Source organism: Palaemon carinicauda, chromosome 13, assembly GCF_036898095.1.
Source record: "Palaemon carinicauda isolate YSFRI2023 chromosome 13, ASM3689809v2, whole genome shotgun sequence".
NCBI classification, from domain to species: Eukaryota; Metazoa; Arthropoda; class Malacostraca; order Decapoda; family Palaemonidae; genus Palaemon; species Palaemon carinicauda.
The window spans coordinates 39,265,141-39,279,554 of NC_090737.1; the positions used below are offsets into that span (position 1 = coordinate 39,265,141).

A 14,414-nucleotide genomic window follows, 5' to 3' on the forward strand; every position below is an offset into this window, starting at 1 on the left:
TTTTAACTTATACAAATACCTTTAGTAAAATAACTTACTTAACTTAAAATATTTTATTTCCTATTAAGATAATTTCTATTTCTAAAGAATGATTTATTGCATTAGCTTTTTTAAACTTCCTCTGCTCCACCACATTGTGCCTTCAGTGCCCTTCAACATCACCATCTCAAAATGTTTAACACCTCTGGTAATGTCCACTACTATTAAGTAGCTTTAATTGTAATAACATTGTAAAATATATTATCAGACTTGAAACTAAGGTACCAGTAATCCTGAGATAGCGCACATACCTTCACCAAACATCCGAGAAGCTGATGCAGCATCTAAAGTGCCAAAACTTTCGATTCGAAGAAATCCTGGTTCTCCACTAGCTGCAAGTGAAAAAAAAATTCATAAATATTTTAACACAAATAACCAAAACTGATTTTCATATTCCTTCCATCTCAAAGCTGTTTAAATGTTGATGCCTACTCCAAAATAAAAAATTTCCTGTTTCTCCCCTTACAATAAACCTTCCCCTCTGGGAATCATAATGAAATCTGGAGACCAGTGGAAACAAACTAGTCGATGCTGCGACATAGTCGCTTTTACCTTTCAGTTTTCAAGTAAAAAACCTGATCATTAACCTCTTGACATTACTGATAAGAGGGGAGGAGGGGGAGCATACATATGAACATCAGGTGAAAGACATTTTGTCTTTGCCTATACTTATACCGAATAGTCTGGCCTATTCTTTCTATATACTCCTCTGTCCTCATATGACAACACTGAGATTTACAAACAATTCTTCTTAAGGGGTTAACTACTGCAATGTAATTGTTCAGGCACTACTTTCTCCTTGGTAAGGGTAGAAGAGACTCTTTAGCTATGGTAAGTAGCTCTTCTAGGAGTAGGAGACTCCAAAATCAAACCATTGTTCTCTAGTCTTGGATAGTGCCATACCCTCTATACCGTGGTCTTCCACTGTCTTGGATTAGAGTTTTCTTGCTTAAGAGTACACTCGGGCATGCTGATCCATCTTATTTCTCTTCTCTTTTTTTAACTTTTTATAATTAATATATGAAAGATCTAATTTAATGTTACTGTTCTTAAAATATTTTTTTTATTTTTTTCAGGAACTGGCTATGGTGTCAGAATAATAATAATAATAATTGCTCATATAATTATCAATGAAATCTCGACTGGAGTAAAGAAGAAGAAGCAAACACAGTCAAGCCTCATTATTTGTGATAGTTAGGTTACAAACACAGGCGCGATAAGCAAATTTCTACGAATAAATACTACACTAGGGTGGGCTAACCCCTAACCTAAAAAGTCACTGTTCCTTGCCATGAGCGGGTGCCCGAGCAGATGACTAACACAGTAAATACTGCCTAATATTCTTTTAATTTGGTTTCTATAGCAGTTTATAATCATATGTACAGTGTACAGTACATTTGCACACATGTAAACTACGTACCGGACACAGCAAAGTTACAGTACAATAATGTACAAATGTAAACTTTACCAAAGTCATCATCATACCCTTACTGTTCTGTATAAAAAAAAAGTTGTTCCTATCTAGTAATACTGTACTGTAACCTAAAAACCATTGATACTGTTCAGTATATTACTCTAATATATATACAGTAATATTACTACAGTACAGCTTAACTGTACTTACTGTAAGTGATCTGTGTTTTTGTTATCGCTACTCTAGAAGCATGACCCACCTTCTTATATGTTGTATCTTGCACAGTATGTTATCTATATTTTTTCAAACAGAAATACAGCTTATTTCATCAACTAAAAACTTAAATATCTCGATAATAATTGTTTCTTTCAAATAAATAAACAAAAAATCTCTCTCTCTCTCTCTCTCTCTCTCTCTCTCTCTCTCTCTCTCTCTCTCTCTCTCTCTCTCCGTTACACTCATTATGAGAGCCCGAGGGTTCAGCGTAACAGAAACCCGAAGGTTTCGAGCCACATGAGAACCCGAAAAATCAACATGACGAGAGCCCGAAGGCTCACGATCACGCCAGCTGAAAGGGTGATAGTCACGAGACGCCGAAGGGTCAACGTGAGGAGAACCACCAGGTTCAAAAAGACGTCTCCTCACAGCATGGGGAGGAGACCGTCCGGGGTGGAGAGGAGTTACAAACCCCTACACTCTACGAACCTCCAGAGAGAAACGTTCAGCAGACTATGCCCAAGGGGGAGACTGATCAAGGCCTACAGATAAATCCTCTCCGGAGAGGAGAGCTCCCTCAAAGGAAAATGTCGCTTACTGTATGACCAGGTTCTTGTTCCGGCCCTGGAGGAGAACCATAAGCCTAAGTAGATCACCGATGTATAGAGGCAATCTTCTCTCGCGAACAAGAGAATGTTCCCCCTGAAGGGAAAGCTTGCCTTGGAGAGAGCCCTGCCATCGCCCATGGTGGGTTAGCTAACTCCTAGGCGTCAGAACCAGACTCTCGGCCTGACCGACGAGCAAACAGCACCTGCGCCCACAAGAGGAGGATCAACCTCTGCAGAGGAAGGAGATGACCTCCTTCTCTCCGCTTCCCTTCGGAAGAGTTCGAGGAGAACATCCTTCGAAGGGGGGCCATCAACACCCAGCGATGGCCACAAAGACACAAGGTCTGGAAAAGAACAGGCGCTCCCAGGGGGAGAGGAAGGAGCCGACTCACTAGGGGAGCCGACACCTTCGCCTAGTCACAAACCCTGCGCTACTGCTCGGCCGTGCCCCAGAAGGGCCTGGTTGAGAAGTAGCTTCGGGCAGAGATTTGGGAGAAGAGGAAGCAGAAGCTCGCGATTCCTTAGATTTCGAGGAAGACCCCGAAGGCAAAGATTCGCACTTAAGACTTCTTCTTCTTCTTACGCGCAAACTCCTCCCACTGGGAGGCAGGCCACTCCCGACACTAGGAACAGGTGTTGTCCCGCGAGCACTGATGTCCCCGCCAAGCCGGGCACAAAGGGTGGGGGTCCTTCTCTACGGACAACATGGAGGTACCCGCAGCGGCAGCCCTCACGCCCTGGACATGTCCGCATAGCGGGACAATAAACAAACACACACCGATACACAAAAGGAAAATTCAAAGTAAATAAAGTCAAGGCAGTTTTGTTTTAACGGGAGAGAGAAACGGCACGTCTGCACTCTACCGAGCCAAAAGCAAAAGTGATTACTCAACCGACAGGTGTGAGTGAGCAGGGTAACCGGTCTACCCCACCCCCTTCTGCTAACTAGTGGATGGGGTAGTTATCCCTCACTAAAATTGTCTTGGCTAGTTTTCAGCGTTGCCGGAAGTAATACCCTATAAATAGGGGAAGGTTTGTATGTGTCGGAACAACTGTATATTAAGAGAGCAGGTTATATATGAAGTACACAGAATTTCTCATAAATATATAAATAGAGTAGGCTAGGCTGGGGAAGTTATTGCGGTATCTGTAGCAACTCCCCTAGCCTCATTTACTCAGATTTTTGCGTGAAATAAAAGTGAAGAAATAGCTTGCTTGTTTTATTCTAATAACAGATATCCTATCAAAGATTGTGTGAAACAAAAAAACACATCAAAATCATTTTTTATTCTTACCAATTATAAAACATCAAAAAAATAAATGCATCAAAGGCTACCCTAAGAATTAACGAAATCTTTTGGGAAAAAAAAAAAGGTGCAAAAATTCCAATGAAAAATATCCTATCAAAGATCGTGTGAAAAAGAACACAATCCTATCAAAGATCGTGTGAAAAAGAACACGTAAAAAAAAAACATTTATATATTTTTACCAATTGTAACACACAAAAAGGTAATGCATCAAAGGCTAGCCTAAGCTAAGGTAAGAGTTAACGAAATCTTTAGAAAAAAAAAAGTGCAGAAATTCCAATGAAAAATATTCTATCAAAGATCGTGTGAAAAAGAACACAATCCTATCAAAGATCGTGTGAAAAAGAACACATCAAAAAAACATTTATATATTTTTACCAATTGTAACACAAAAAGTGAATGCATTAAAGGCTAGCCTAAGCTAAGGTAAGAGTTAACGAAATCTTTAGAAAAAAAAAGTGCAGAAATCCCAATGAAAAATATCCTATGAATGATCGTGTGAAAAAAAAAAAAACATCAAAAACATGTTTTATCTTTACCAATTGTAACACAAAAAAATAACTACAGTATTTTCAATGCATGAATATTTTCACCTTTCTGGGGATTTGTAGATGGCATAATGAATATGGTTGTCGGAGAAAAGGAGAGGAAGGGAGGAAGATTATTGCATGAAAGGAAAATCCCCTTCCATAAAAACATCGGATAACTCAGCTGTGGGTGTTGTGTCTCTAGCAAATCTCTTCGGTTGGGAAGACTCTGCCACAGGGTGTTCTTTCCTTTTTGTAAAGAACTTATCTAGTGTAACTTGTTTCTGCTTTCTTTTAAGAACTTTACAAAAGTAGCTAATAACAAGGTCATTAAAAGCATACACAGCTCTGCTGGTCCTGGCTTTATCTGGGTGATGCAGTTCCACAAAGTTCAGGAGTCCATTCCATTTGGCGCATATATTATTAAAAACAGCAATTGGGGCATCCTTCCTTCCCTCATCCTCATCAGAAGACATCTCCTCCTCCAACATCTTCTTCTGCTCCTCCTGAAGGTGCAGGAGTTCTTTTGAGGTGAGCTCGGCACGATGTTCATCCTGTAGCTCCTCGACATCATTGCTGTCCATCTCAAAACCGAGATTTTGGCCCACATTAACGATGCCATCAATGAGTTGTTTATCCTCTTGAGATTCCTCCTCGACATCAGCAGCTGTGCTGGTACTAGCAACATTCTCAAACGTTTCAAAGTAGCGCTCAGTAACACAATCGGGCCACAATTTCCTCCATGCCGAGTTCATGGTCCCATATGACACTTGGACCCAGGCTTTGTCGACGATGGTGATGCCGTGGTAGATATTGAAATGATTTTTCTAAAAATCTCGAAGGGTTAGCCGAGTGTGTCACTATTCACCCCAAAGCTTCGTTGAAAAAGGAATTTGGTATACAATTTCTTGAAATTCGCGATGACTTGCTGGTCCATGGGTTAGAGCAGTGGTGTCATATTTGGAGGCAGAAACTTGATTTTGATGAAAACAAATTCATCAGTTAAGTCATCCTCCAAACCCAGAGGGAGGACAGGAGCATTATTCAACTTCTTTTCCTCCAAATACTTTTTCAAGGCTGGGATAAACACCTCATGCACCCACTCTGTAAAATATTATCTGGTCAGCCAAGCCTTTGTGTTTGATCTCCACATAACAGGCAATTTACTCTTCATAATGTTATTCGCTTTAAATGCTCAGGGATTCTCCAAATGATAAACAAGAAGCGGCTTTGTTTTGCAATCGCCGCTAGCATCACCACATGGCAAGAGTGTAAACCTATCCTTCATAGGTTTGTGACCAGGCATCGACTTCTCCTCACGTTTAATGTAAGTCCTTCGTGGCATTTTCTTTCAAAAAAAGGCCAGTTTCTTCACAGTTAAAAATTTGCTGGGAAGATATTCCTCAGCCTTGATGAGATTAGCAAACCTGTCTTTAAACTTTTCCAGTCTCCTTGTCGGAACTTCCTGCCTCCCCATGATGAACCAAAGATTGTATCCCACTTCTCTTCCTAAACTTTTCAAACCACCCTCTGCTTGCCTTGAAATCAAACCCTTCAGGAACCATGCTAGGGTCTTTTTTTATCAAATCCCCATACAGTTGTCTTGCTTTGCCACAAATCCCATCCTCCCTAACACTACACCCTGCTAACTGTTGCTCGTGTATGAAAATAAGCAAAATTTTCTCCACTTCCTCCAATACCTATGGTCTTTGTTTGCTGAACACGATCGATCTTTTAGCAATATCACTTGCTTTAGAGCGTCTTTATTTTTCAGGATGGTGCTTATAGTTGATTTTGCCATGCCAAACTCCTTAGCTAAATCACACCCAATTCATATTTCGCTATTGATTCTTTCTTGAATTCATTAGTTTTGCGCACTACTTTCCTCTTTCCCTCGCCACCAGCTTTACTACTTGCACTTGCTTTCCTTGGAGGCACGATTAGGGGTTAATACATTAAGTTAAACATAAAATAGTCAATATTTTCTTAAACCACAACGAACAGGTCAGCATACAACGGTTGAATATTAAAGATAATGCGAGAGCACGTCAGTCGGCATCCGAGCCACGTTGTCGGGTTGTCTCAGCTCATCTCTGGGTGTTCGAGTTCCAAAATTTTTTTTGGCACCTGAAGCAAAAAAATCTCGAATTTTTTGTTCGAACTCCGATTTGTTCGAGACCTGAGACGTTTGAAAACAGAGTCTTGACTGTACTAATAATAATAATAATAATAATAATATAAAAATAACAGTAATCATCATCATCCTTATAATCCTTTTTGTTGATGTAAAAGGTTCTTGGCCACCAGAACAGACTTGTTAAATATGATCTCTTTGGTAGAGTGAATTAATGACGCAAAGCAGTTTCCTTAAATTTTTCAGATACGAAAACAGGTGATGTAAAAGTAAATGGGTTGAATCAATAGTTAAATCGGTAGAACTTCAAAAGTTCAAACTTGCAGCAAATGTTTTAATGTTGAACAGGTTGACATAAGTCTTTTTATAGTTTATTTATGAAATATGATCTGATCTTACTGTTTTTAAATATTTTCTTAATTGTTAATTATTTCTCATATCCTTTATTTCCTTATTTCCTACTGGGTTATTATACCCTGTTGGAGCCCTGGGGCTTATAACATCTTGCTTTTCCAACTAGGATTGTACCTTAGCTAGTAATAATAATAATATTAATAATGATAATAATAGTAATAATAATAATTATTATTATTATTATTATAATAGTACTGATAGCATATATCCACTTGAGATATAAAACCTAATACCAACTTAATAAGAAATCACTTACCATCCTCCTCAACTTCCATCACTGATGTCACTGGATCCTGGCTCTCTGTGTTCTGATGTTCCTCCAAATGGTCAAGAAGTTGATTAAAGTTTGTGAAGGAAACCTTGCATAAAAATGGACACTGCAAGAAATTCATCTGGAAAAAAAAGGGAAACTTTGCTGTAGGAAATCTTCAAAAAAAAAAAAAAAAGAGAGAGAGAGAGAGAGAGAGAGAGAGAGAGAGAGAGAGAGAGAGAGAGAGAGAGAGAGAGAGAGTCCACATTGTTGGTTAAAACTCAAATTTGTAATCTTCAATACAATACAGTATATGCAAATATTACACATGCAAAAAAAATACAATGTGTGAGAGAGAGAGCGACCTACATTTGGGTGGTTTTGTTGCATGTGTGCTGAATACAAGGATCTAGACTTGGTGACAAAGTGACAGCCACTGTTAATACATTTGAAAGCTCCGTGCAAAATAATAATATGTCTGAGCATCTGAGAGTGTACGTCACTGCTGTAATCGCAGTCCGGTACACCGCAAATGAAGTTTGTCGATACCAGCATGTTTCCTTGTGGTATCTGCAAAATAAAATTCAAGTCAATAGATTTGCTTAACCACTCCTTAAATCTTAGCCGTTATATCCAAGACATTTTTTTTCATTCCCAAACATCGCTGCTCGTGTTTCCACACCTGTTTCATTGGAGAGCCAAACGAGTGAAAAGAGTATATAATAAATTATTTCCCAGACATCTCTGTTTCTGTTTCATTCCACACCTGTATCATATAACTTAACACCAGAGTGAGTCATAGGAATATAATGACAAATTTGGAAATAATTTGTATTTTTCCTAACTATACACTCCCAACGTTCTTTACATAGAAGATAGATTTAGTGGGAGTCTATCTCCTATGTAGAGAACAAGGGTATGTATTTTGTCAAGAACAAATGACAAATTTTGAATGATTTATATTTATCCTAACTATACAAGCCTGTAATTCTTAAGCAAGAGATAGATTCAATGTGAATCTATCTCCTATGTAAAGAACCACTGGTCTGTATTTTGTGACCGGAACCATTATAAATTAAAATAGAAATTACAAGATGAAAAATCACCTACCGACACAAATGACGATTGAGGATCTGCAAAATGAAGAGAGGGCTGTCTTTGTCGCCTAGGTGTGCTTTGCGTGCTTTGCATGCGTGACTGCAATTAAACCCTTCTGTTAATTGTTTACAATACAAAGTTCAAATTCAGCTTTAGTAGATCAATGGCTATTATAAATTTTGATTATAATCAGCAATAGGATACTGTACAGAAGGTCAACTCTCAAACTTTATGGGTTCCATGAAGCTGTTTGCGAGTCGAGGTGTTTGTGAGTCGAGGTGTTTGCGAGTCGAGGTGTTTGTAAATAAAAAAATTTTCAAGTCGTGTTTGCGAGTCGAGGTGTTAGCGAGTCGAGGTGTTTGCGAGTCGAGGTGTTTGCGAGTCGAGGTGTTAGCGAGTCGAGGCGTTTGCGAGTCGAGGTGTTTGCGAGTCGAGGTGTTTGTGAGTCGAGGTGTTTGTAAATAAAATTTTTTGCAAGTCGAATTTGGTTACATTTTTGCCTAGGGTAAACCTAATCCAAATCCCATGCCTAAGGTTTCCAGCTACAAAAGTCAATAAATAGTTAAGATTCATATAAAATAAATATCTGATTATTACTAATGTTTTTTTCACTGTATCAAATGACATGAAATTGTTTTATTACAATATTTCTTTATCTTATCTTTCTTATTTTCAGCTGGATTTGTGTTTGTATCTCCGAATGTTTGTAAGTCAAATGTTTGAATGTTTGTAAGTTTGGACCTTCTGTGTATAAATTTGTTTTCTAAAGTAATGCAGTAATTAGGAGAGCTAATGACAAACACTAATCTGCCCAAAGTTAAATCTGCTAATGAAGAAAATGGTAGACCTGATGGTGAACCTATAGTCCATTTCTTTTAGCGATGCATATTTGCACCGACTCGCGGCGGTGCCCTTTTAGCTCGGAAAAGTTTCCGGATTGCTGATTGGTTGGACAAGATAATTCCAACCAATCAGCGATCAGGAAACTTTTCCGAGCTAAAAGGGCACCGCCGCGAGTCGGTGCAAATATGCATCGCTAAAAGAAATGGACTATAGTGCAGAATGGGACAGAAGCATGATACTCCATAATCATACACTTATAAAACTACAATGAAAAACTAAAGCAAGTTGAAATTATTTTTTTTTAAATAAAACATATTCCTGTACTACATTGATTGCATTTACAATGAAAATCATTAAGATGCCAACTACACTTCCTGTTTTAACAGTACTCGATCACTATAGCAATAGTTTACGTTGCATTTAAAATTATTTTCAACCCTTTTACCCCCAAAGAACGTACAGGTACGTTTCACAAAACTCATCCCTTTAACCCCATGGACGTACCGATACGTCCTTGCAAAAAAATGCTATTTGAAATTTTTTTTGCATATTTTTGATAATTTGTTGAGAAAATTCAGGCATTTTCCAAGAGAATGAGACCAACCTGACCTCTCTAAGACAAAAATCAAGGCTGTTAGAGCAATTTTTAAAAAATATACTGCAAAATGTGCTGGAAAAAAAAAATAACCCCTGGTTGGAAATTTCCAAATACCCTGGGGGTAAAAGGGTTAATATGACTATGTTCAATACTAGCAACATACTAGTTTTATTTAATTTAAATAGTAGTTTCTACAGTATACCATTTTATCTGTACAATCAATCTTTTAAATTTCCTTTTTCATATGTAATATAAAGTAAACCTTAGAGAGATCAGCACATCAAATCAAATTTAGATGTACAGCAGCCAAGTTTGGATTCATAAGAAAACTCACAAGTGATAAAATTTCCAGAAGAATTAAAGGCAAATTATCCAAGAGTTACAATTCACACCACAAGAATAAGGCTAATGATAAAGATCAAAGGCTTCCATATCTACAGGGGGACATATGATTACAACATCAATCATCAAGAGTTCTAAGAAACAAATGTTTCCCATAGTCATCCTTGTAACATTTCATAACATTAAATTTAACAGTTCAAAACAGCAATTGTAACCCCAACAGAAATATCTAAAAAGGACAACGATCACAATTTATTGAATGAAAATATTCACTATGGCAACAATATAATGTCAAAAGCCAAAGGGAAAAGCAAATAAAAGTTTGAGATAATTCATACTCCCAAATACTCAAAAAGAGGGTTCTTATTACAACTATAACCATACACAAAGTACTCGCTAACCACTATGTTAGAATGAAGTCTCTGACCACCTTTTAAGAAATGGCAAAAAAATATGGAGTTTAAAGTGACACTGATAAATTGATGATGATGATGACGATGAAGTAGCGCTGGCAAGTGCAGTGAATGGGAAGGCAGACAAAAGGTCGAAAAGTGATGAAGTCAATATATATTTGATTCAATTTATATATTTATATATATATACATACATACATACATATATATATATATATATATATATATATATATATATATATATATATATATATATATATATATATATATATATATATATATATATATATATATATATATAAACATAATAAATTTTACACATTTAAATGTGTTAAGAGAATCCAGATTTTAATGTGTTAATATATATGGCTTATTTGAAATATACACACACACACACACACACACACACATATATATATATATATATATATATATATATATATATATATATATATATATATATATATATATATATATATATAATATTATTTGAAATATACACACACACACACACACACACATATATATATATATATATATATATATATATATATATATATATATATATATATATATATATATATATATACACACATACACAAAGAATATAGAGATATTTAGGTGTGTGTGTGTATGTACTGGATAAGAAATAAGTACAGCACTAATGTGTAAAAATTGCAAAACTAATATGAGGCACAAATTACCGCACATAAAAGGCCTGGCATTTGATATATGTAATCCAGAGGTGGTAAATGGTTATAATAAAATTACTCATCTTGGTTAGGCAAGCATTTTTTTCTTATAAAGGCTCCTCATTTAAAGGTCTCTTTAATTACTATAGTATTTTAATAAGAGGTAATCTCCTGTGACATTGGATTTGCAGTCCTTTTATATTTCCCTTTTTATTAGTTTTATTCCTTGCAATATTTATTTTACTTGATTATGCAGCTCTCATTTTGCTGTATACTATATACTTTTATAAACAGGTATATTTTTAAGACTAGTACATACACTCCTTTAGGCACTTAAAACACTATTACCTGTAATACAATTATTACACAAATTGTGAAATTTTTTTATCCTATTAATCACAGAAAAATCTAATAATGCTGTACTAATCTGTATACAAATATTAACACTTATTTCAACTAAAGCTGACGAAGAGTATGATTCTCTTGAAAACACAGCTTATCGCAAAGTGGCAACATCACACGCATGGAAGCGGTAGTGTCTCTTACCAGTTGCTGTTGAAGGCAGCATGTATGGCAGCATGAAAAACCCCTACTGTGATCTATGTGATGCTGGCACAGTTTGACAAAACAAGGACGTATAGTAGGGTGTTGAGTATTTACAGCAGTTGAGTGACGATCGCATATCGTGTGTTCCGTGGTGTTCTGCTCACAAATGTAATGTACAGTACCAATTAAGTACCAAAGTCTGGTAATGAGAATTTTTTCCAAGTTTCTAACTCAGTGTAAAGTGTGAATCGACTATTATATCAGTTATGTGCAAATAACAACTTGTACCATTTCGGTGTTTTTGGAGCACAGCAAATTCAGCACTCAAAATCATTGAATCCAACTTAGTCACTATTTTCATGTTAGTGTTAGGTCAATAACAGTTTTGGACTTTGTAATCCTTTGACGTGTTTCAAGGTGAACATTATGGCTAAGGATAATCGTGAGGTGAATATGTTTGAGAGAAATTAATTTCTCGTGATTTGCGTCCTTTTTTGTGACAGTGCTTCTGAATTGATAAGGAATAATTTATGCCATGAATTTGCCATGTCTACCACACCCTATAGTTTCCTTGAAATAAGAAACTGAAAAATCTTTAGAAAAATGTACAGTATACAATTATCTATTCATAGCACAATGATCTTATAAAGATATGCCTCCATCAAGCTTTTCACAATACTTTGTCTCCCATCATTGTCACTCACCGGTGGAATATCTTGGATACACCAAGCTTTGCTATCACAGAGATGAATTTTAAAGGAATATACTGACAAAATTATATATTACCATGTCACAATGCAAGACTTTCATCAATCACCACTCTGATAGGAACTAAAACCTTGCTTTGATTTCCGAATTCCTCTTTAAGTGATCAAACATTGCATTAATCTAGTTCACTATACTGAATCGATTTGTAATATACTATTGAAGATTATCAGAGAAACATGTAGTAAGAAAATGCTAATACTGTAAACTTGTTGATAAGAAATTGCCTCACTGAAAAAAGGGCCACATACAGTATAAGTGTTCCAATAATCTTTATAACTATTCTTAACAAATGTTCTCATCACCTTTGTGTCAACTTCATACCACTGATGATCATGGGAATATGGAGCTAATACTCTATCAATATGCTTGGAACACAAATAAATCAGTACCTACCTACATTATTTCATCATTCAAAATGGTCGTGAAATAAAAAAAAAAATGAAAAAAAAGTCACTGCTGCTTTGATTGAAATTATCAACAACTTTCATTGAAACTATCAACAACTTTCATTGAAATTGTCAAAAACCTTCTTTGAAATTATCAATAAATATTCCTGACTATAATTCATCAAATTCAAAGTTACATGACTGAAAACCATCTCCATCAATCCACCCAAACTCTAGTAACTTCCATGCAGACGATGACAAATTTATCGAAACGATTAGATGTACAACTACGGAAAGATGATGTTTAAATGGGCGGCAACACCGTAACACTTGGAGAACTTGAGTAGTATTGTAGATCAAGAAGACTAAGTGGTGTCATATTGTTATGAGACTAAACTGCTAGATACAATTGGTTAGAACATCTGTTCTTCCTTTTAGCACTGGAGGGAGATTATGTAACCATGAAGATGGCAATGGTGTTGATGTTGAAGTTATAGTTGATGAACTTAGTTCCGTTAGATGTTCCCAGAGGACATGATAGATCTGCATGTTGTTCCTATCGCTCACTGTCTTCTTAACCATAATCTTCATCAAGGTCAACCATCAAAATAAGCCTCACACTTCCAATTACGATACTTATTGCGGTCTCCACTTAGTTCTTTTTTTAACATAACATACGATACTAATTTACAAAAAATTAACTGGCAGTAAAGATGTGTCCCTGAAACTTCTACAACCACCATCCACTGCAACATAATAGTGAATGAGGAGAGCCATGGGGATTGTTACCAGACACAAAAACAAAAACAACCCACACATTACTAGACATTTGTGTAACAAAACTGGTCATTTCAACACTCGCCTGCATTTTACCTAGCTTTATCGGCAAAGCTCCTCAGTATCAATATGGGTCATTAAAATTTTCAAAGTACCCACCCCACCCCTCCAATTGCCCCCTCCCACAGAATGTGATGGTGGCGTCAACCAACCGAGGTAAGCAAAGGCTATGCTTTCAGTATACAATGTTGGTACGAGTCTAAAAACCTCTCAACATCACCAATCAGTGTGGAGGCGGGGGTAAACATAGGTGAATTTAGGCAAGTATTGAAATAACCAGTTTTATTACAATATCAAAATTCCACTAACTTCAATGAAGCTCACATACCTGGAAAGAGGTGGATAAGTAAGGGAAAGAGCATAAATACGCAAGTAGCGTTTAATCTAAACCTGCTTCTTAATTCACCTTACTTTTCTCAGTATCCCATGGAATTTTCTACCAACATAAATAAGAAAATACCCTATACACACATCCTGAAATACCAACTTGAACTAAATCACCTGTAACTACCATAAAACCTAATGCCCACCAATCTTTATAAGAAACCCATGCTTCTTTCAAATAGCGCTTGACAAAAACTAATTTGGTATGCCATTGAACTGTTGCCAAAAGAATAACTACAACATAAATCAAAGGAAGTAACCAAGCTCTTAATATCATGAACCCTAACCTCAAGTCCCACAGCTGACTTGAATCCAATTGGACGTGAGTTTCAGTCATTAACAACTTAATGAGAAATGACATAGCAATTTTAGAGAGGTCGCCCTGGTAACCAAATCCTACAAAACCAACTTTCTTCATATAGTTATGTGCCTTGTGTGTATAAACGTGAATCCCTCTAATTGGACAGAGGACCTTGTTCTCTTGAATTAGTACCCACCAAATAACAAGGGAATATGGAAAAAAAATGCAGTAGAGTTTTCGTCTTAAAATCATTTTTCGTCCTAAATCTTGGCAGAAGAGATAATACAGTCTCAATTA

The 14,414-nt window shown here is 36.4% G+C and overlaps 1 protein-coding gene across 1 annotated transcript in view; it reads right to left on the minus strand.

The window, feature by feature from the left end:
• The window catches only part of LOC137652289 (uncharacterized), a 208,791-nt gene that overhangs the window by 111,863 nt on the left and 82,514 nt on the right, over positions 1 to 14,414 (minus strand). The window contains 4 exon segments of the mRNA XM_068385592.1: positions 291 to 371; positions 6,916 to 7,051; positions 7,279 to 7,479; positions 8,020 to 8,106. Of these exon segments, the coding sequence (XP_068241693.1) occupies positions 291 to 371; positions 6,916 to 7,051; positions 7,279 to 7,479; positions 8,020 to 8,106 (505 nt within the window).